Source organism: Anopheles coluzzii, chromosome 2 (genome assembly GCF_943734685.1).
Source record: "Anopheles coluzzii chromosome 2, AcolN3, whole genome shotgun sequence".
NCBI lineage: Eukaryota > Metazoa > Arthropoda > Insecta > Diptera > Culicidae > Anopheles > Anopheles coluzzii.
Genome location: NC_064670.1, coordinates 2,851,416 through 2,872,193, shown reverse-complemented (window position 1 = coordinate 2,872,193; position 20,778 = coordinate 2,851,416). Strand labels below are relative to the sequence as shown.

The following is a 20,778-nucleotide window of genomic DNA, read 5'->3' as shown; positions in this document are numbered from 1 at the left end:
TTTTTTGGCACGTTCCAACCGGCGCACGGCTGATGAGTTGCTGCGGCAGTAGTCTGGCTGCTGTCGCGAATTCTCTAAGGTCGGCAGGGTAATAAAGATGGGAACGTTTGCACAGCGTCTCATCTTAATGTGATGCAAGCGTGTTTGAGATGGAAGCCGAGTAGCACAACTCAGTTATTGTTATTTGCTCTTAATTAATACATATTTTTTGTTCAAAGCAAGAGGATGTATGGATGTTATTTGCTTTACCAAATATGGTGGAATTGGGGTTCGTTAGTAAATAGATGCATATTCAACGCCCATAGTAATATGAAGTGAACAGCACTGCATAGTGTTATTTGAGCTCGCTCGGGTCTCATTGCAAAGCAGGTGCAATCTTCACGTGGTAGGTTGTGCTTGAGAAATGCCAATTCGCCGTATAAGGTTCGGATGAACGTGCAAATGATTGAACAAATACGCAGTGATCCATACCAAAACGGGTGGCCGATCAAAATTCGTAGCGCTGATCTAATGTTTGCATAGTTTGTTTGATAGCAGGAACTGGCTTAGCTCCTCGCGAGTGTTCACGGAAGGTGCGTCAGTTCTTTGCTAGTTGTATGTGTGCGTTGTGAAAGATGAGTCAGTCAGCGGATCTCTAGCGCCGTGAAGGAGGGGGCTTTGCTTCAATAAATATTCGCAGCAACTGTGAGTGTCTTGCGCCTTATCAAATTACGGTGCCGGTGATTATCGTTGCACTTGGCCCACACTGAACTAAATTCGTTGAACCGAGAATGATGCCTACGCTGATAGGGGAGGACACGTTTTGATTTCCTCCGATCGTTTGTTTTGTTTTGATTTCGTTAAAAGGTAACATGTCCGGTTGGGTTAGCTATTGTGTGTCGGTTTTGCCGATGTCGGATTGTGCGATCAATGTTTATGAAGCATTAGACGAGATCACTCTATGGTCAGACCTTCGTTCGAGAAATGACGAGCAAAAAGGAACGTCTTGGCAGGAATAGAAATGACATTATCAACCGTGCGCTGATACTATCCACTTTTGCTGCGAGTAAGAGCCATAAACAACTCTCAATGTCAGCGTGTTCGAAGATTATGACTCAGGATGTGTTAGTGTGCGAGGTGCGAATAGCAAATTGGACATGGGTGTTTAGCATACGGCCGGGGGATGTACACACTTCTTCACGGCGCACAGCTACACATTGAAGGGGGGATGGTTGCTCCGGCGATGAATGAGAGAAATTGTTAGTGTGTTGGTAGTTAGGGGTGGATTGGGACACAAGCAGCACGGGCCAACTGTCAACGCCACGTTTTGATAGCTCGCAGAAGGTGCACCTTTGTGTGGGGCTTTTCAGACTGTAGAGCGTTTCGGTTGGGGTAAGATATCATCCAGCTGTTGTGTGTGTGTCGTCGGTCTCATGGTACGGGGAGTGTACCAGGAACGTGACTTGCGCTAGAGCATCTAGAGCTAGAGCGATAGGTTGTGCTTGTTTGTGAGGGGTTGTAACGCAGTGTTTTGTATTCCGATAAGTGCGAAGAATCAAACGCTCCAGAGAGGATATTCAAGCTGGATCTACAATTCTGTGCAGATGATTGATGTTTTCAGTCGATGGGTGGGCAATAGACACTGAAATCTTTTCATCGTTGTGATATTCTGCAGTACAAGTGTTTGTGACCCGGTGCGTCCCCTTTGCCTGCTGGTAATGGGTTTGATCGACGATGACAGTTTCAATGAATCAGTGCACTCAAGCGCCATCATGTTGACCGATGAAAGTGATCGTATTCCGAGCACGACGCTCGCAGTGCTGCGCGGCATATTAGTGAAATCATTGTCCCGCGAGAATTTGAGCCTGACCGATCAGCAGCAGCTGTTGGGAACGCGGAAGGCACGCCATGTTCAATTTAGTCTAGGTAAGAATGGTTGACAGAAGGAAGTCATTGAGCTGTCGGGAATGTTAATTCTAAATCTATTCACTGTTAGTATGGCCCTTTCCTTTGTACATGATGTGTTGTGTCAAATGAAGACCACCTGTTTGGGAATCATCTCCAGCAGTCACGTACATAATTTAAGATAACGTTACTGTGACTGAACTCCTCACAAGCCATTCTGGACAGATTGACAATCATCATTACCCTCAAACCACTGTTTGTTTGCTTTGTCTTAGCTGTCTCTGGGACGTGCTGTGAATTTATATCGGCGTTTTGCACTAATCGATACTGACAGCAGAGTACCACCGTGTCGGCAATTATCCAGATTTTGCACAACCTGTCACAACAAGCTGTCGGCGATGTTGTTCCCGTATTTTCATCACAACTCTCGCATTAAAAGTTCATTGTTTTGATTGTTGCTTTTTCGCTCTTCTCTTCCCTTTCTTTCCCCGTTTTCGGCGCTCGTCATCTACAGCTGGAAACAGAGATGCGACCGTACAAAAACAGTCAAGGCCGTCTTCAGCCAATAGAGGTAAGTGACCAAATATGGACAACTTCACCGCAGTACAAGCTGACAACGCAGGTTGCGCCAGCAGGTGATCTCCGGGGCGGATGCAGGACAAGAAGCTACGAAATGAACTCACGTCGTTTGAACTGGAATGAAGCTACTGTCCATTGTGAAGGGTTTTCCGTATAGTTTACTATCAGTGAAGTTAATTGCGCCAACGTTCAATGAAAGAGATGATGAAGCCTCTATCATAAGATAGACCCGCGCGCCCTTCTAATGATAGTGTTTCCTGTTCTTTATATTTTCATTTTCCATCATCTACACAACACTTCTTGTGCTCGCTCTTGCACTGCAAACCGGGCTGGACCGTGTCCAGATCGACTGCACGAACAGTCCGTTGCGCACACTCTTCACTGGTTTGCTTGCGTCGGCGATGATAGCGTCGATAATGGTAGAAACACAGAAGGTATACTGCAGGCCGAAGTCGCGTTGCGCTCGTCAGTAGCAGCAAAGTCCTGGGTGTAAATGATTACCATGTGTTTCAACCACACATGGTTGGTGGTACACTCGAGGGACCATTAATGCTACGGCGGCAATGCGGTTTTTTTACTGTTGTTGTTGTGGCGTGTGCTCTGACCACGTGTGCATAATAATAACATGATCGTTGTTTTTTTGTTGCTATTGTTGTCGTAGACGAACAACGGGATCCATGCGTTGTTCCTATTAACAGAACGTTGTTACTCTTTTCCCTAGATTACTTTTAATCGCACGTTAAGATCAACTAAACTCCTTCTTGTTGCTATCGATGTATTTAACTAACACTGCGTGCCGTAGATTGTGCATAAGCATTGGATATAACCAGCAGAAATGGAAAGATTAATATGCAATAATTCGCGCAGAAAGTGTTTAGTTTTGCAATCAAATCTAATGAATTGTTCATCAATGATCTGATAGGTTCCACGATTTAATCGATCCTTTGTAATGAAAGATGCTTAATAAAGCGTAACATTAAGGCAGTGTCCTGCACGCATACTTGCCCTCTCCGCTCCCCGTGTGCCTGTAATAGTTTATATATCGTCTCCCCTCCGCCCTGAGAAAACGCATTGCTGCATACTGCTGCTACTAACATTCAACCCTTTTTACTTTGCTTTTCGCCACCATCAATGCCACCCTTTCTCCAGAACTGCAAAAGGAACGTGAGGAACGAATAAAACAGATGAAGGAACGACAGAACGAGGAGCGGCAGAAGAAGCTCGAGGAGCTGAAGGCACAAGCACTAGCGGCGCAAAAGTTCCGCGAGCAGAAGGAGGAAGAACGACGCCGCCGGATGGACGACCTGCGGAGGCGGGAAAGCGACCGACGGTCACAGGTCGAGGAGCGTCGCCGGGCCATCATCGAGGCCGATAACGAGCGGCGGGAGTACATACTGCGCAAGAACCAGGAGCGGGATCAGCGCATGGAGACGAAACGACGCAACGATCGAGGCTCGATCCAGTTCGCTTTCGGATCGTCGACACCGCGGATGATCGATACCAGTGACAGTGGCATGTGCAGCTCGTTCTGGGCTCATAGGAGGTAAGTGTCGTGACCAGGATCCAGGGTGTTGTCTACCCTGGGCGATTGTGGCAGGATATCAGACAACGAGCAATCTGCTAACGACTTTCTTTTAACACTTTTAGAGCCACATCCATTACGAACGTAGCGTATACAGGGGCGGCATTAACGAGGCGTAGTTCCGAGCGCGAACTAACCGACAGTGCGTCGAAGAAACGAGCTACCTCTGCCAGTGGTCTCGACCGATCGACCGACGGTACGTATTCTGGATTTGAGATGATGACGATCGCTGTAGTTTGTTGAACAGTCCCGGCGGAAACTGCAGTCGGAGAAGCTGCTCCGCAGTATTAGGTCACAAAATGCCACATGAAACGACACTCGTCGATTTCAACAACACATTCATCCATAACGCATTCTCATTACGCGTGGATGCGGTTAGTCCGACATCACACACGTTCCATAGAATCCATGTTCCTTTCGATGTGATCATCTGAGTCGTGGTGGAGCATTATCGTAGAGCTCGTGTTAGATATTATTCTGTTCCGTTTAGTGTAGATCCTACGGTACGCTGGTCAAATGTTAAGCTTTTGTAGGAAGATATGTTATTATGACGAAATGGAGATGTTTGCAGAATATCTTTACACAATTGTGCAACGGAGATTATGCTCTCCGTTTCATGAAATTTCTATTCTTTTCTTCCTTGCGCTATGTTTAGTGGATGTTATCATAAATAGTGTTTTACCGTTTGTTCGAACACACGCAAAGAGTTTTTAGAGTGCTCGCTGTGCCCCGTCCGATCGATAGTCGGTCATCAATCTGAAGTATCTTCTTTTAAGCTTTGCCTTATTGGTTTTAGTACACAACTGCTGCTGGTCGTGGTTTGCTTACAGTGATGTTTCTTTTTTATTTGGATAGGACTGCTGCGTTTACATTAATGCAACTACAAGAACACTATGTAGTCTTTCTGACTATTGTTTCCATCCTAACCAAGCGTCTTCTATTTAGTTAGCGGTCCTCTCTTTCTGCTCTTAGCATACAATCATACGGGTTTCTTCTTTACCTATATTTTCTGGACGGTTTCCTATCCTTATGCTTTACAATGTTCGATACTGTTTAGCGTTCCGTTTCAGTTTACGAATCATTGAATGTGCTGTGATAATCAAACTTAATGTATTTCTCTTGTGTTTCTGTTAATGAGTTTCATACATACGCTAGCAAAACGTTCTCTACTTCCTCTTTCTCGGTTTGCGCCACATGTTAATCTCCTTTTTCAATTCTGTTCTCTTTCGTACATGATTTTCACACAACCCGCTTCAAATGCTACACTTCAAACAATCGGATATGCTCCTTCAAAATCACACCCTCCCTTCTCGTTCGCGATCGTTTTGCGATAATGGACAAAATACCCGGATGCTGTACTTGTCTTGTTGTTTGACCGATTTCTTACTTTCATCGATTGTTCTTCTCTGGGCACTTTTGGTGTCCATTGCTTCATTGTGGTTCCTGCTGGCCTGTGTTGACTGTCCCGTACCCTATTCGTATGCCATGGTGAACATTGAAATAACAAAACCCTCCCAACGGTGGCCCCCGGGTTGTGTGTTCGTGCCCACCCACAGACCAACGGCGAATGTCCAGCTCGATGTACGAGGTGTTCAACTGGACGAGCACCAGCGAGTGTCCGAGAAAGCTAACGTTCTCGCTGGCTGGGTCCGGCATCAACATCGACGATCCTCCGACGGCTGCCGAATATCAACCGGCAGCTTCGCGCAATTATGCTAGCGGAAAGGGTAAAGCCATCCTTTATGCGTGTTCTTGCGACTCCAATGGAAGAACAGCAATGCCTTCTATTTCTCCTTTGCCTTCTTTTGCATCCCTGTTCAAACGTTTCGTTTTGGTGTGCACTTTTATTTGTTTTGTTTTCATTTTCAATCATCAGTTTCAGCTTCATTTCTCCCTTTTGTACATTCTGCTCTGGTTTCAACTCCTACTCATTTGTTTTTCTTTCATTTCTTTCGCAAAGGTTTTAAGTTTGTCCGCACTGTTATATACATTCGCATCAGTTTGTTACATCTCTTTTAGTTTATTCCGCACCTTACTATTTTCAGTTACACCATCTGTTTGTCTTTTTTAATTTTATTCCAACATTTATACTGCTTTACCACCTCGTCTTTTACTCTTTCGGTTGCAAACATGTCTTTGTTACTCTGGTTATTCGCGTTGTTGTGGTTGTTGTTGTTGTTAAATCCTGTTTGCCTTCTCAGCATTTTGGCGCCTGGCTTTTGTTCTCCAGTGGAATGATTGTAAATAAATAGTTAGTTCAGTTAGGATGTTACCATGACGTTGTGTTGACTGACGTTTTGCTCTCATTTTTTGTTTGGGTGTGGCTGGTTATTGTCGACTAGCAAGTTGATTCGTTCTGGGTTTGTTTCTATTTCTCAGTAAAATGTTCTGTACTCAGTGAAGCTTTCGTTTGGAAAGTACATTCCGCCGCTCAATGTATAAATGTGGAACGAATGCTTTGTATTTATTTACATTCAGTCGGATATTATTATAGCTTCTATAGCGCATAAAACTATTACGAAGAGCGTTTCTTCCTTGTTCTGTTGTTCTGTTTTTTTCTTTTCTTTTTGCAATCTTTACTCTTTCAAACTAGCACACTTATCCTTTCATTTATGTTTTTGTTTAATGTTTGTGCATGTTTGAACGCCATGACGAAAGTGAATGTATGTGTATGTTATGTTTATGGTTCAACTAAGTAACTCTATCTCAAACTGTGTTCGTTATGTTTACTTTTTCTAAATTGAATTTGATAGTTTTTGTTTTACGAATTGGCTCTTAACGTGAATTCCTAGAAGCATGCTGTGTTGAATATACATAAATAACTACTATATTACAACTTTTGACTACCAGTTGTTGTGATATGTTTAACAAATTTTCCTTTTCCAAAGTCGACTAAACCCCAAATTGTGTATAAAACCACTGCAAAAATAACAAAACTCTTTCGGTGACTAACGAAAACTTCTCACGTGAAGATTTGTTGACATATAATTAAATTCATTTTTGTCTCTTTCTGTCTTTTTCTTTCCATGTTTACTTTTTCTGTGTTATTTCTTCATTTCCTTTCTTACCCCTCCATCCCTCTGCCACGTTATGTGTCTCTCATCTCGACTATCTCTACTACCTTTACTCCAACACCACGTCGAAATGCAACGCTTTGGCAACAACACACCTGTTTCCGGTGGGTGGTTAACGATAAACGTACTGTCCGGCATTCTGTCCGCACACATAACTCATACCTTTCTTTCTTTCTTTTCTTTTCTATGTTCTCTTGTTTTTACTAATTTTCTTTTCACGGGGTTTCCATGCCGGCCACACATACTGATTGTTTGTTGTCCATCGAACCGATTTCCTTGACATCGGTGACACTACTTTTGTGTTCTTCCCTTTCCTTGTTTTTCCGCCACTCCCCCATCCACTCCTTTCTACTCTTCTTCGACCTCTTTGCTTTCTTCTTCCTCTGTCTCTCTTTCTCTCTTTCTCCCTATCTTTCTATCACTTTCTCTCTGTTTCTCCTGCAGACGATACAGCAGAAATGAACTATCAGCGCACTGTCAATCGTCGAAAGACCGATCTAATGCCTACCATTCCTAGTCCTCGTGATAGCTCTAGATCGTCTCTCGGTACACACACTCCCAGAACACCAGGTAGTATTTTATTGCTTTGGCGTACGCGTCTACTATTTTCTTTTTAGCATATTTGTTTAGTTTTGTTTATGCGTTCTGTTTTCGTTCTTGTTCGGTTTCGTTTTGTTCGGTTTAATGTATGTTACCTCGTGTTGTCTTTATGCCTGAAACGCTCTCTTATTTGTTATGTGCCATGTTTGCGGCTTTTCAAAAGTACTCTTTCCTAAGTTATCCATTATGTTTCATGCGATTTTACTACTTTATCATTGGCAAATTGTATATTGGCATTCATTATTCAGTATGATTGATTTTTCTCAACACAACTTTGCATGAGGGCCATATCTCACCCCCCACACCTAGTCTTCCGCTAGTCTTTCGGATTGTCTCAAGCTCGTTCTATTTTCGGTCTGCACACTATCGCGCGTACAGAAGAAGAAAGTCATCATCGTTGTACAACTCTTACCACATGCTTCTACTTGTGTTTGCTTTTGCTTCACTACTCTACTGCCCTCTTACCAAACATACCCGCTTCCGTGCGATGTACTGATGTATCGGTTGTGATCGAAGAAATGTTATCTTAAGTGCGGTTATCCTTTCGTTCGGATTATCGATCGCTCAGCTGAGTGTGCATGTGTTGTTTTCTGCATGTGCGCGGGTAACTCCAGTCTCTCATCAAGCCGTAGAGCGTTACTTTTGTGGATCATCAGTTCAATTATTTGCATAGTAGTAGTGGCCTATAGATGTTGTTTACTGCCCATCATACCATGATCATTCGCGCTCATTCTTCACTACATCTCTCGTTACACGATGGCGGCGCACCCACGTGCTGCAAGACGGACAAAATGTTACAGTGAAAGGAACGAAATCATTAGAACATTGGAATTTTGTGCATCGTATTTTGTAGCAATGGTTTATTTTATTGATCGGAGTTTTCTTTTTGCTTTTCTTCCTTTACCTTCTTTTTTTATTTGACTCGAAACAAAATATATTTCAACTCAACTCATTGCTCGTCCTCTCTGCATGATGATGGCTGTCACAAAATACACACACACTCATCATATCGAATATTAACACTAAAACGCATAATCCCACATGAACGCCCACATACATACACACACACATACAATCACGTACCCAAATACTTCTCTCGTTCGACGATGAAATATCGATGGATATTCTGATGTTTGCCGAATTGATGCGCCCACCTCACCTCTACCACCGCCACCTCCGTTACGGCACACACACACACACAACCACCTACTCCCACTCGACACACGAAACCCGAAAATGCGGACATACCACCAACCAAAGGCCGAGCGTTCTCGATGACACGCTTGGATCAGCTGGCGCAACCACGACGACGCAACGGCGAGCACATCAGCGCGATTCTGGAGCGCGAGCGCCGTCAAGCCCTGGAACTGGAGAACCTTACCCGTTTGTCACTGTCCTCGTCCCGCTCGTCGCCGACCGGTAGCGGCGGCAACAGCAAGCGAATGTCGCGCAGCATGTCTCAGCTGGCCGGCAGCGGTGCCAAGTATCGGAACCAATCGCAGGACTCGAATTCCGGCCGCAGTCCCGGCTTCGGCGGAGGTCGCAAGTCATCGTTCAATTCGTCGTCAATTAACAGTGGCAGCACGTCGCCCATGCGTCGCAACGATACCTCCAAGAGCATGTCCCAGCTGAACACGGCCGGCAGCACACCGCGCATCACCAAAACCGAGCGTCTCCGCCAGCAGTACCACCACCATCAGCAGCAACAGCAGCATCACCAACAGCATCAGAATCAGCTCCTGGTGACGAACGGTGGGTCTCAAGCGTCTCGCTCAGTCTCGATAGCCTCGAATCAATCGCGAACCGAATAAGTGTGTGGGATTGGGACAACAGCAACATGCTAATCGCGGGCCCAGAAGCTATTCCCTGGCGGACGGGGGGTTTTTCAAGATGTCCTTCTATTTACCTTTGCTAATTTTTGGCTACGCATTTCTCTTGGGAGGTACCGATAGGGGTCGATGGGGTTGCTGCACTAACGGGACTGCTGAACTTTTAACACGTACAATTAAGTCTACAGCACCTGCTGGTGGTGGTTGTACTGATAACCATTGTATTGCTGTGAAGCATTGAAGTTCAGGTACTCTTCCAGCAAGATGCCTGGTGCTCTTCAGGTTTATGATTCTTCAGACTGTGGTGTATTGGCAAAACAATAACTACACCCACATACACATTCACCATCAACAACCTCTCTAACACGTACTATAGAGTCAACACGCTCGTAGTGCCTCTAACTCTAACATCTCACCGGAACTTAACTCGTTTCATTAGACGTCTAATCCACATTTTAACCTAATCGTACTGCAAACATCTTATTTTTTCACATCTTGCTTGGTAGTAAAACGATACGAAAAGCTCATCTCTTCATCGCATTAAACCTTCATCTCATGGCTGCTTATTCGTATTCTCGCCTATTGAATATTACTTCGTTTGTTGCATATGTTAAGTGACACGTTGTTCTGAGGCCTTTCGCATTCTGTTATGCTGCAACTGTACATACTACTTACATCTACTGCTCTTTCAACCTCTTTCTGGATGTTTTAAAGCAATAGATAATTTTACAGTGTTATGGTTTTTTTGTGTTTCAACATTATTACTCGCTAATACCAACAAACAATATACAGCTACATACCTACACACATGTACATACAACTCATTACCTCCATCTGATTATTCGATGTTCTCTTCTTTTCTTTTCATTCCTTCCCTCTCTCTCTCGCTCGCTCGCTCTACAAAACCTCCGAATAAACCTCCTTTTCGATTCGTTGTATCGATAATCGTCTGTATCCTTGGCCTAATTGTGTTGCGCCTGCCCTGGACGTAACACACGCATCAAACGCCCTAACAAACAACCTCTTCGCACACGTACACGCAAAACGCAACAATGCCGCTAATGGTCCCATCTGTGTCCGTGTCTCCATATGATCATGCTGTGTTGTTACGTTTATATCTTAAATATTCCTGTTAACAACCCTCACACCTTCCCCACCACCCCTTGGCTACGTTGTATTCGTATCTGTGCGATGGATTTGTGTGTGCTTGTACGTGCGTCATGTTGATGTGGCGGGCCGTACCTCTTTCTGTGGACGAAATGATGAATTCTTCTGGCCGTTTGGGGGATGGAAAATACACAGGTCTTCGTTCCGGTGAAATGACGCCCACCAGTCTGAACACTTCGCGGCCAGGAAGTGCAATGTCCAGCTCGACGACCGCGTCCGGTATCGTATATCGACGAACCCTGCCAGCACAACGTAAACCACGACCGGCCAGTATCGCCGTCACGGGCGTATCTGCTTCCGGCCTGAAGGAAGGTTTGTGTGTTTTTCTTTGTTGTTACGTTTTAATCCTCACGTTTTCTCTCGCGATCTTAGCGCGTTCGTCGCTCCCCTCTCCCCCCATTAACACGAATACTCCACGTTACTCGCCGAAGAATGAATGTATCACCCAATAGCGTCAATTGCACTTCAATTGTAAATATACAATCATATCAATGTCTGTATCCGTTGCTAAACTGTCGAGCGATTTGGCTAACTAACGAGTAAATTGATGCACAATTAATAGTTATAAAGCTCTTCGATATCTGTTGCGAAATCCAACTGTGTAGTAATATTTCATTGAAGCTTTCAAAATCATTTGCCCACAAAATTGTAGATTTGCACTCTGAACAACAACTTTCATTCGCCAACAACTTCTGCCAATATACCCCAACACAAGGGAACGGAGGATGGGAAACACCTTCGAGTCTAACTATTTCTAAATGGGCTTTGTTTTAATTGCTTATGATTTATTGAAATTTGCAAGGTGTCAAAAATTATTGAACAATCAAACATGGTCTTTTACAAAGTTTGCCATTTCGATTATTTGCTTGTTTGCAATTCTGTATAATACTAACACTTCCCAGTCAAGTTACATTGAGGGACGAGAAATGATTTCTGGCGAGGGTTCTTTTTCGCTCGTGAAATCCACGGTGGTAGGAATCGGAAGGTCCTGTACTTTACAACGATACTCATTCAACGTGTTCTGGTTCAAACCCTTTTGCAGATAAACCTCCACTCCCAAAGACAGGATCCGGCGCATCGACCGGCAGCGGTGTATCTAGCGCGACCAGCAAACATCGGCTATCGAGCGCTGGTTCCGGCAGCATCACCACGACCCCTGCAAAATCCGCATCCGGCACGGAAACGCCCACGAAGAAACCGTTGACGCTGCACTCGGCAGAGAAACGTTCCGCGGGCGCGAGAGGCACCACACCGAAAGCGTCCTCTACGCCGCTGCAATCACCTGGACCGGAGAAGGCATCGCGCAACCTGCTGGATTCGTTGAAGAAATCGGCCGATGGCCCCAAGAAAGCCCCGACGCCGAAGACTCCCGCTCAAAAGGATGATGCAGTGGTGGTGGAAGCCAAACAGGAACCGCCGTCGGTTGCTGCTCCCAAGGTGGAAGAGCTGAGCGCCCAGCAGGAAGCGATCCTGCAACGTGACGACGGCTCGCAGCAGGCTTCACTGGTAGAGGTGGATCAATCGTTCGGACAAGAGGAACAGCCACAGCAGCAGCAGGAAGAGGTGGTGGTTCCGGTGCAGCAAGAAGCTCCGGCACCCGCACAGACAGAGGACGCTGAACTACCAAAGCAAGCAGAAGAAGCCGTTACGGTGGAGGTAGTAGAACAAGCGCCAATCACGAAGCAACAACAGCAAGCTCCATTGGAGCAACAGGACGTTAGTGCTGTTCAAGCAGCAGAGCCTACAGTGATGGTCGCGGAAGAGGTACCAGAGAACGTTAACGGTAGTTTAACTGTTGAAGTATCTGGGGCCGGGGCTGACGCAATGACCGCTTCCATGATCGCCAAGCGCATCAACACGGAGGAGGAAGCAAAGGCTGCACTGGCCGAGCGTCGTCGTCTGGCGCGCGAGGAAGCCGAACGACTGGCGGAACTGGAGCGCAAGCGTATCGAGGCCGAGGAGCAGGCCGAGCGGCAGCGCATCCTGGAGGAAGAAGAGCGCCTCCGCAAGCTGGAAGAGGAAACGATCCGGCTGGCCGAGGAGCAGCGGCGCATGGAGGAGGAGCGGCTTCAGCAAGCCATCGAGGAGGCACGCCGACGGGATGAGGAGGAGCGCAAGCGGCGTGAAGAGGAAGCCCGGCAAAAGGCGGAGCGCGAGGAGGCCGAGCGTAAGGCGCGCGAGGAAGCCGAACGGCAGCGCGTCGAGATGGCCGAGCGGCTGAAGAAGGAGGAAAAGGAGCGCGAGGAACGCCGGAAGCGCGTTGAAGCAATCATGTCCCGTACCCGTGCCAAGGGAGCGGCCAACAATACGCCGACAAAGGTAAATTGCCCGTGACACGTGTGTAAGCACGTGTTGAAAGTGTTGCTACAAGACGAAATGCTTAATGATATTGTGTTTGATTTTAGAATAACGAAGACGACAAGGAAAATGCCATGTCCAAGAGCCAGATTGTACTTTCGTCCACGCCGGCCGCCCTACCAACCGGTACTGCCATGTCCGCATCTACCATATCGATGACCGATTCGTTCATTGCGTCCGAAATTCGACAAGAGCAGCAGCAGCAGCAGCAACAGACCCAACACCAGTCCCTGGAACAGGCAATGGAGTCCCTGTCGCTGAGCAACAACAACACCACCAGTAGCAATAGCAGCAGTAGCAGCAGTGACACCCTAGCCAACAGTAGCACCATTAACAACAACATCAACAATAACAACAACAACACCAACGGCGGTAACGTGCAGTTCGACAAGTCCGTGACGGAGAAGGAGAACCTACTGCTCGCCAGCAGTACCGCCGGTGCCGCCGTGGTGGTGGCTAACAACAATCTCAACAACGGTAGCACCAGCAATGGTACCGTGGTCGAACCAGCCACCAACGAGGAAGGCACTAACGGCACCAAGGGTGAGTCGCTTCTACTGACGACGAACGGCAAATCGGAGCAGCAGTCGCCAGCGATGATGGCGAGCAGCAATGGCAGCAGCAATGCCACCACAGCCAACAGCACCTCGGACCTGATCATCGAGGATGCGCTGATGGGCCAAACCAACGGACACAAGAACGGCACCATGGACAATGTGTTGTAAGTATTCGGCATTCATCACCGATGCGGTGCTAAAAAGGGAATGGTCGGGCATTTAGCAGAACAAACTTAGCGGGGTCATTTGTGCAACATGTGTGTGTGTGTTTGTATGTGAAGCTTTGCTTTGGAACCATGATTGTTCCATGATCTTTCCGGCCAATGATGTTTTATGAAGGATTTGTTTGGTGGAATGTGGCAAACCAATGTGCTTTTGAGACAAAATTTTCAGAAAAACAAAAAAAATGTTTCGAAAAGTTGACTGTACCATGCTTTTCAATGGTTGATAAGCTTGGTTCAAGCTTCAACCTGAGCTGAGCTTAGCTGTGATATGATTGTTTCGTCGTTCTTGGGTGCTTTTGAGTATGTGCACTTTTTTAACCGTCTGTAACTTTTACCTCTTTTAGATTTCCGCGCGTTTCCGACATCTGATTGTAAAGTTGAAGGAAATCCTGTACAGTTGCCGAGATGATTGTAGCCACAACCTTTCCACCCCTTTTTACCATAACCAACAAACTACTAGTGTATGTACATCCTGTGTGTCCTTGTGCGTGGTGTTTTGTGAACCACCTGCAATGTGCAATATCTTCCAATCCAAGCGAATAAAGATCGTGCGCATAGAAAGGAAGTACTAATGTGAGCAGATATACTTTGAATGTTTTCTCTTGGTAGATACAAGCTTCCCGTTTACTGTTCATACTAGTTGCTGATCACCAAAGGATTTGGTTGACATATGTGCTAACTGTCCTTGGTTTTCTTGTCTAATGTTGATTGTTGCCGGAATGTAAAAACGTTATAATCGCAATGAAACCTAAATAAAATATATTTTTTAAAAAGTGATACAGTACAGAACCCTAAAACGTCGAGAAAACACTAAACTAAACCACATCAACATCAAAATTTAACAAAACAATACCTGTACGTTATCATATAGTTTTATCTATCTTACTAGTGGGATTGTTTTCGAACTTTATAATTGCATGTATTGTTTATATGTTCTAAGTTTCAATATTTCTCATAAAAGAGGATCATTACAGCACCGTTTGGCGCTCATCGCCTTTGCGTGTGTGATCTTGATTATCGTTTTATCTGCACTTTTACCAATGCTGCAACTTTAACCACACGTTTTGATTTACATCCCTTTCCTTGTTGAGTCAGCGAAAAGCATCCTAAATCTGCATCACCATTAATTACACCGTTTTTGTTTACTTTCTCACCTACTCGTCCCGTGTTTTGCCCTTGCCCCTTTCGTCCCTGCCTACCCAGTGCTGTGAATGATTCGATGAAGGCGCAGACCGTTCCGACCGAACTAACTAACGATTTCTACACGCCGAAAAATGGTGATCATCACCAGAACGGCGGCAGCAGCGGCGACGGCGCTGATCGGGACGCATACCCTTCCTTGATCGAGCCGAACACTGCCGGAACCGAACAGCAGCAGCACTGCTCGTCCTTTGACTCGTCTGGCACTGTCTCAACTATCACGACAGAAACAACCATCGTTATGGCGGACGGTGCAAGCACCAATGCTGACCAGTTGATCGATTTCGCTAGCTTTTCCACCAGCGAGGAACCGTTCGGCCATTCGATGCCTCGCGATGCAAGCGTCAGCGATGCTAACTTCAACCCGCTTCTCGCCTCTCCCGCGTTCGGCGGTAGTGTTGCTGGTGCTGGCAGCGAGAACGAGACGAGCCTAGCGCAACATACACCCCTCGATGTGCATAACATATCCAACAACAATAGTATTAACCCCTTCTTCACTGTGACCGATCCCGTGCTGCTCGACAGCAAACGACGAGAGTCTGGTGGAAACGATGCGCCCGAAGCGGTCCTCTTTGATCTAACCCTTGATAACACCGGGAACGGCGGCAGCAACAACAGTATCACTAGCAGTCCCTTTTTCAATAACAACAACAACAACAACAATAACACTGCACCATCATCCAACAACACTCCCTGGCTAGTCTCGGCGACAACCGACGGTCAAGAGAATCGAGGTAAATAGGGCAGATGATGATGATGATGATGATGAAGGACGAGAGCCTGGTGCGGGGCGCGTTCGACGGCATTAAAACCCTTTCCAATTGCCCGAGTTCTGCACTGGCCATTTTGCTGCATTCTGTCCTCTTGATTTTTGTCTCATCCTTACACATGTGTGCACCTTTTTGTTAGAGCACGTGGAACGCGAAGGAAAATTATTTGTGTGCCATTTTTCCATTCCATTTTGTTAATTCGCACATTCGCACTAGTGTAGCGTGTTGGATTTTAGTGGTATTTGTTTTTTTGGGTTTTTATTAGTTTTTGAGAGGGTAGCATTTGCTTATCTTTCGATGTTTGGTATGTTCGATGTTGTTCTAGGTTTGAAGAACGTATATTTTCCCCCTATTTTGGTTCTTTTACTACGCACGATGGGCTAAATTTGTTTCGTAGTAGGCTTAGCAATTCGACTCATTTTGATTCGCTTTATCGTAGCGTGTACCTCAGTTTATGTGTGTGTCTGTGTGTTACTAGTACATTTGATTTTGTTTCTTCTACATCCTCATACACATTTACGCATCACGAATTGGCTCTCTCAAACACCTTTACACACGAAACCTGCGATCGGCACCACGGGTAAATCGCACATTGCCATCCTACTGAAGATAGTAGCAAATCTTTGCTAAAAGGGCACTTACCCATCGTCCGAAACGTCCGGATCAGCCCGGCAGGAGGGTGGCGGTTGCTCTTTACACTCGCACTGTCTATATTAGTCACACAGTTTGGGTTTTATTTGTGGTTGAGCGGCGACGAAGACACGACGACGACACCCGACGATGGCGGGATAACGCCATCAACTACAGCAACGGGTTGTTTCATCAACTAATTTAGCAGAGCTTGTCAGTAGGTACAGATGCGGTTGCTTGTACTGCCCTGATCCCCTCCGTCTCTAACCGGATTCGAATGGAGTGATCTTCCAAGGATATGTTTAAATAAAAAAAACCATTTTTAATGCCCCCTTTAATAAGCACAATACCACCAGCCATGTTTTTAACACATGTTTGTAAAGACCGAGTGTGCTTTTAGTCTTTTTTTCGTATTTATTCGATCTAAAGTGATGATATTCGTTGGAAGGGAGAGGGACCAATACATCGCCCTCCCCGTCTGTAGCTAATGTGTACTTTGTTGGTAAAATTGTTTGCTATTTTTATTCCTTTTTAATTACTCTTCTTCTTCGTCAACTTGCACGCATACAAATTCGTTGTTGTAGCTTAGGGAATTGAAAACAATAATACTAATATTTATAACATTTCTCAAACCCCCCGTTGCAGACTTGTCGCTCTTGTGAACGAGTAAGGTGTAAAAGAAGGCAAGCAAAAACAGTGCGCATCCGTGTGGCAGAGCTAATCAAATTCCGACGGGCTGAAGAGAAGATTGTAAATCCGTGTGGCACACCTCTCTGTGGTCAGCAGTAAGAAAAGAAGGAAGTGATCGTCCAGACAGCAGCAGCAGCTGCGCGACAACAGTTGCAGACGTGGGTGCACGAGTGCGCGCGCCCGAGCGGCCATTGCTTCCGGGCCAATGTGAATGGGAAGGGCAACATTGTTCCATTACTGCTACCGATCGATCGATGTGTTTTACCCGATAGTCAAACATAGCTAATATATGTGAAGTGAAGAAGTGAAGTAAGGGGAAAGCAAACCCCCCAGCTAAGCAGCGGAATCGCGCGGAACACGAGCCAGGGCACTGATTGGAAAAACAAAAAAACAAAAAATGGTTCGCGGCCACCAGGTTTCTGTTTCGCTGTAGGATAGGTAACAAAACAAAAATCTAATGAAAAGCTGTTAAAGGTTAAAGGCCGCCGGCAAGCGGAAGGAGAACGGCACGAGCACGAAACAACGGGACGGAAGACGTAGAAGGCGTGTAGAAACGAATGATGAAAAGTGAAATCAGACAAAAAACACAGGCAAAACAAATATCTAACGTATATTCACGTTTATCACGCTGAAGTTACACTTGTGCATCAGGATAAAAAAACAAAAATCAAATTGTCTTATTATTATGATAAGGGGATGATACTGATAGGAGCATCGAAACTGACTGAGGACATATGAACAGACCACGTTATTTGAGAACACCTCCAAAAACACTCCCTCAAAGGCAGCACTCCTCCACTTCCTCCTCTTGCGCACCAGGTACCAGGTAGTAACCAGCAAGTCGAACTCTGTTTGAGGGGAAACATAATTTTACTGTGTATAGTTTAGAAGAATACGAACAAGCAAACAGACACACAGATATACGCTTCCCCCCACCCTTAATGCTACTTCCCATACGTAAGCTACAATCTAAAAATTGTAAATTTATTATAATTCCAATATGTGCAACCAATTTTGTCCGCTACTATGGCCAGTGCGCATCGGCTGTTACTGCTGCGCACGTTCGAAATGTTTGGTACACGTGTCATGTACTTTCTGAAGCATCGCGATACACATCCTACCTTTCAAGTAAGGCGTAGGACTATGTTGGTAGTTTATGTTTTAAAACGTTCAACAACTTTTCTGTTTTCTCAGTTTTTGTTTGTTTTTTTTTGTGTCTGCTTACATTTCCGTCGAAGTGTATGACCTTGAATGGCGTATAAATTGTGTATTATAATTTATTTGCGTATGATACACCATCATCATCATCAACATCATCAGTAGGGTTGGAAGGTGTAAAAAGCACACGCCGAGCGTAGTTCTACAATTGTTTGTAGCTGCGTAGATTAGGCAAGCCCCCCAATATATCCCTTCTCTACTTTCTTTAGTTAAGCGTGTTCGATCGTAAGCCTTTTGTCTAGTTTCATTTTATCAACGAGTGCTACAGTTATAACTCAATCGAGGAATAAGTCAGTTACGAGAGCGATAAGAAAGGTAGAAGTGAGTTGTTGTGAACACACATCATCCCCCCTTATTAACTACACATTTGTTTTTCGTGCGGCACATTATGTGAATGCCGCTTTGGTGTACCGTGAATCGCGCAGTGTTTAGTCAGTAATTTGCAAATCAAAACGTGTAAAGAAAACTAATAAAAATTCAACATTAAAAGACTTATTCAAAATGAAGCAAATGGATACCGTGTAACGACATGCTGGACATTCTTGGAAGGGAATTAAAACACACACATAAACACAGAGGATAGAGGACATGAAATGTGCTTTTAGCAAATGCAGAAGAAATGCAACAAACGAGAGCTAATCAAATCAAGCGGTGGCGCGCCATCGGCGAACGTTTGCAATCCCCTCCTATCCTGGTGCGATAGGGTGAGCTCTAAGGGTGTGCAAACCATCTTCACCGAGCGGAAGCGTTGCAGATTGTAAAAATGCAACAAGCATAAAAGAGGGAAGAAACCAATCATCAGTGTTTGATAACGCGCAAGAGAGGAAGTGTAGGGCCGGGGCCGATCTTCTATCAATGGTACCGGTTTAATTGACTATTTGATTAATAACTGATTGACACAAAACAAAACAAAAACCTATCAAATTCACACCTCGTGTGTCCCGTGATCGTTTGTGATCGCCGGTGGAAAAAGAAAATACAAGCGAGAGGATCCCATTTGGAGCAGCAGAAGTGGTGCAATACAAACACAAACACATGGCGGTAGTGTTATACTATTACACGCAGCTTTGTTCTTGCTTACTGCATAGGACCCCTATTGCGCACGTTAGAAGAAATGGTCAAAAAAAGGATACGAAGCAGGCCTTGGAAAAGCCGGTAGCCGGAATATAAATAGCATGAATGTGTGGTGAATGTAGAGAGAAAGGAAGAGAAGCGAGAAAGAAAGAGAGAGATAATCCTAGTATTCTAATCTGTTAAATTATGATGTATAAAACAAAACAAATTGTGCTGAGGATGGGAGTGTCCTTTGTAAACATCCACACAAAAAACACATAAAACACATACAGCACACACTGAAACATTCACACGTTTACTAAAGAGAGAGAGTGCGAAAAGGGTGAAGCCGGCGTTCCTCCCACCAGGGCAGGAACAAATGGCGGAGAACCCCATTGAAGCGAGTAACTAACAGCTTACACACACAAAAAAGAAAAGAAAAAAGGTACACACTCACACTCACAGAGAGAAAGATACACGCGCGTACAGTCTAGTTTAAAACTAATCCTACAAATAAATGTGTTAATTTATATGTACCACACACACACAAGGAGTTACTTCTTTGCCTTTTTGGAACCTTGGCTTGCCCCGGTGTTCGGTGTTCGGTGTAGAGTGTAGCGAAGCAGGGAGGAGTTGTAATTGTTTCTTTCGTTCTTTTAACAGCAAACAAAAGTCAGTAACAGGATGAGAGTGGCAAGGACCAGAGGAAGAAACGAACAGGACAAAACAAAAGTCAAAACTGCTAGAGAGAGAAAAGAAAGCAGGAAAGAATAGAACGAGAGAAGAGAGAGAGAGAGCGAGAAAGAGAGTAAAGTTAAATTATTCAACTGTATGTTTTCCAATGATAATGTTTTTTTTTCTCTTTATCTTATTCTTTTTTGCAATAAAATCAGAAGAATAGTAACAGAATTTGGTTCTCCTTTGTTTGTGTTTTTATGAGTTTACTTTTAAGTTTTTATTCACCCTCTTTTTTTTAGATCGATGGAACATGGAACATTTGCTGGAATGCTGGAGTAGTTAGTAGGTCAACAATCAAAAACTGTGAAAAGTTACCAATAAACTGAAAAGGAGGAAAAAAACAGAGAACTTAGCAAAAAGAACGACAACAATAAAGCTTCAACGCACGTATGCAAAAGTTTTTGAAGAATTTGGATAAACTGCTTAATGAACGCGTTTATTACATCTCAAATCAATAATCGATCGAATCAACTAATTGCGCTATATAGCAGCATTAATACACAACCAACTACTAAAACGGAGAGATTGTTCTTATTGTATGGCAGTTTGGTGGGGCGAGGGTGGAGAAATGAACGCGTGAAACAAGGTATATTTCCAAAAGCTGTGAAAAGTAATAGAAACGAGC

General features: G+C 44.8%; 1 protein-coding gene across 30 annotated transcripts in view; it reads left to right on the top strand.

The window, feature by feature from the left end:
• Positions 1-20,324, top strand: part of LOC120948620 (capping protein inhibiting regulator of actin dynamics) — a 98,083-nt gene extending 77,759 nt beyond the window's left edge. For 6 of the 30 annotated variants that reach the window (XM_040365165.2, XM_040365166.2, XM_049606751.1 and 3 more), the window contains 12 exons: positions 2,399-2,455; positions 2,808-2,897; positions 3,613-4,006; positions 4,111-4,241; positions 5,602-5,772; positions 7,564-7,689; positions 8,980-9,471; positions 10,851-11,027; positions 11,758-13,034; positions 13,121-13,794; positions 15,058-15,788; positions 17,100-20,324. In XM_040365165.2, the coding sequence (XP_040221099.2) occupies positions 2,399-2,455; positions 2,808-2,897; positions 3,613-4,006; positions 4,111-4,241; positions 5,602-5,772; positions 7,564-7,689; positions 8,980-9,471; positions 10,851-11,027; positions 11,758-13,034; positions 13,121-13,794; positions 15,058-15,788; positions 17,100-17,116 (4,337 nt within the window). In that variant the 3' untranslated portion in view covers positions 17,117-20,324. Of the gene's footprint in view, positions 1-1,525; positions 1,906-2,398; positions 2,456-2,807; positions 2,898-3,612; positions 4,007-4,110; positions 4,242-5,601; positions 5,773-7,563; positions 7,690-8,979; positions 9,472-10,850; positions 11,028-11,757; positions 13,035-13,120; positions 13,795-14,198; positions 14,428-15,057; positions 15,789-17,099 lie in introns of those variants that run through there. The other 24 variants (XM_040365161.2, XM_040365160.2, XM_040365159.2 and 21 more) reach the window with 20 other exon arrangements.
• Positions 20,325-20,778: the final 454 nt, after the last annotated feature.